This window comes from Gastrolobium bilobum, unplaced genomic scaffold, assembly GCF_033153095.1.
Source record: "Gastrolobium bilobum isolate Gb01-03AN ecotype WA unplaced genomic scaffold, APGP_CSIRO_Gbil_v1 utg30664, whole genome shotgun sequence".
In the NCBI taxonomy this organism is placed as follows: domain Eukaryota; kingdom Viridiplantae; phylum Streptophyta; class Magnoliopsida; order Fabales; family Fabaceae; genus Gastrolobium; species Gastrolobium bilobum.
Genome location: NW_026899346.1, coordinates 44706 through 46912, shown reverse-complemented (window position 1 = coordinate 46912; position 2207 = coordinate 44706). Strand labels below are relative to the sequence as shown.

General features: G+C 38.6%; 1 protein-coding gene across 1 annotated transcript; it reads left to right on the top strand.

The window, feature by feature from the left end:
- The first annotated feature begins 799 nt into the window (after window positions 1–799).
- Window positions 800–1959, top strand: LOC133289783 (uncharacterized). The gene is made up of 2 exons (XM_061487783.1): window positions 800–1389; window positions 1497–1959. The coding sequence occupies exons 1-2, from the start codon at window positions 800–802 to the stop codon at window positions 1957–1959; spliced, it is 1053 nt and encodes a 350-aa protein (XP_061343767.1).
- Window positions 1960–2207: the final 248 nt, after the last annotated feature.

The window sequence follows — 2207 nt, the reverse complement described above, 5'->3', positions numbered from 1 at the left end:
TCTTTTTCAAATATGTTTTTATTTAAATTTCAAATCAACAAAATCCCCCTTCCCTTTTATATTTTATTTTACAAGAGCGTTTCTGATTGTGCGCAGGTTCTTTGGGAAACGATTCGAGTTGCCCTATCACTACAAACCTAAAGCTCGGTAAGTTGTGTGGGTTCGACAGCGCACGTCATTATTCTAGATATAACCAAATTGCTTTTGCACCAGAGGATCAACACAAAACTACCTTCACTTGTCCCTACAGAATGTTTTCCTTCAGAAGGATGCCTTTCGGATTGTGCAATGCACCAGCAACATTCCAAAGGTGCATGTTTTCTATCTTTTCTTATTTGATAGGTGAAAGAATGGAGGTATTCATGGATGACTTCTCAGTCTTGGGAACGTCTTATGATCACTATCTGGTCAACTTAGAAGATGTTCTTCAAAGATGTCTCTCTTCTAATCTGGTTCTTAACTTGGAGAAATGTCATTTCATGGTAAAAGAAGGAATTGTCTTAGGACATAAAATCTCCAGGAACGGGTTAGAAGTGAACCAAGCCAAAGTAGAAGCCATATCAAAGATGCCACCTCCAGTAAGTGTTAAAACAGTGAGATCATTCCTTGGGCATGCAAGTTTTTACAAATGGTTCATCAAAGAATTTTCTAAGATAGCCAGACCTCTGTGTCATTTGCTAGAGAAAGATGTGAAGTTTGAATTCAATCCTGATTGTTTGAAGGCTTTCGAAATTTGAAAAGTCAATTAGTCACTATGCCTGTTATTCAACCTCCAGACTAGAATCTACCCTTTGAATTAATGTGTGATGCAAGTGACCAGGCTATTGGGGTAGTTCTGGGCCAGAGGAAAGATAAACTCTTTCGTAGCATATACTACGCCAGTAAAACCTTAAATGAAGCTCAGGTGAACTATACAATCACCGAAAAAGAACTATTGGCTATAGTATATGCATGCGAAAAGTTCAGGCCATACATTCTGGGATCAAAAGTCATTATTCACACTGACCATGCAGCTCTCAGATATCTATTTGCTAAGAAAAAAGCAAAACCACGGTTAATAAGATGGATCCTTCTATTGCAAGAATTCAATCTGGATATCAAAGAGAGGAAAGGGTACAAAAATCAAATTGTTGATCACCTGTCCAGATTGGAACACATTGAAGTTGGGCTACCTATCAAGGAAACGTCCCCTGACGAACAATTATTTGTTATCAATGACAAAGAAGTGGACGTTCCTTGGTTTGCTGATATAGCCAACTTCCTTGCAGCAAGACTGGAACCATATGAAGCAAGCTGGATTCATAAAAAGAAATTTTTTCATGATTGCAGGAACTATCTCTGGGATGAACCTTCATTATTCAAAAGATGTGCGGACCAAATGATAAGAAGGTGTGTCCCAGAAGAAGAGCAACATCAAATCCTTTTTCAATGTCATTCATCCCCCTATGGAGGCCTTCTGGGTGGAATCAGAACAACATCCAAGATACTTCAATCAGGTGGCCATCTCTTTTTAAAGATGCTCTTCAATATGCTAAGCAATGTGATAAATGTCAAAGGGAGGGTAATCTAACTAAACAAAATGAAATGCCCCTTAATCCCATATTAGAAGTTGAATTGTTTGATATATGGGGCATTGATTTCATGGTCCCTTTTTCGCCTTCTTGCGGGAACAAATTTATATTGATGGCTGTTGATTATGTAAGCAAGTGGGTAGAAGCTATTGCCTTACCTATAAATGATGCCAAGGTGGTTATAAATTTTTTAAAGAAAAACATTTTGACAAGATATGGGACCCCCCGCTATATCATCAGTGACGGTGGGAAACATTTCATTAACCGCCAGTTTGAGAGGTTGTTGGAAAAATATGGAGTCAAACATAAAGTTGCAACTTCATATCATCCACATACCAGTGGACTTATTGAAGTCTCTAACCGAGAGGTTAAGAGAATTCTAGAGTAGGTTGTTAACCCTTCTCGGAAAGATTGGTCTCTCAAGTTAGATGAGGCATCATGGACTTATAGAATAGCCTACAGAACACCATTAGGATGTTCCCCTTATAGATTGATATTTGGCAAAGCATGCCACCTCCCTCTAGAGCTATAACACAAAGCATATTGGTCAGTTTACGCTCTCAACATAGATGAGAAGGAAGCACGTGAAAAGAGAATGCTACAGCTTGAAGAATTGGAGGAATTCAGAGGAAACAC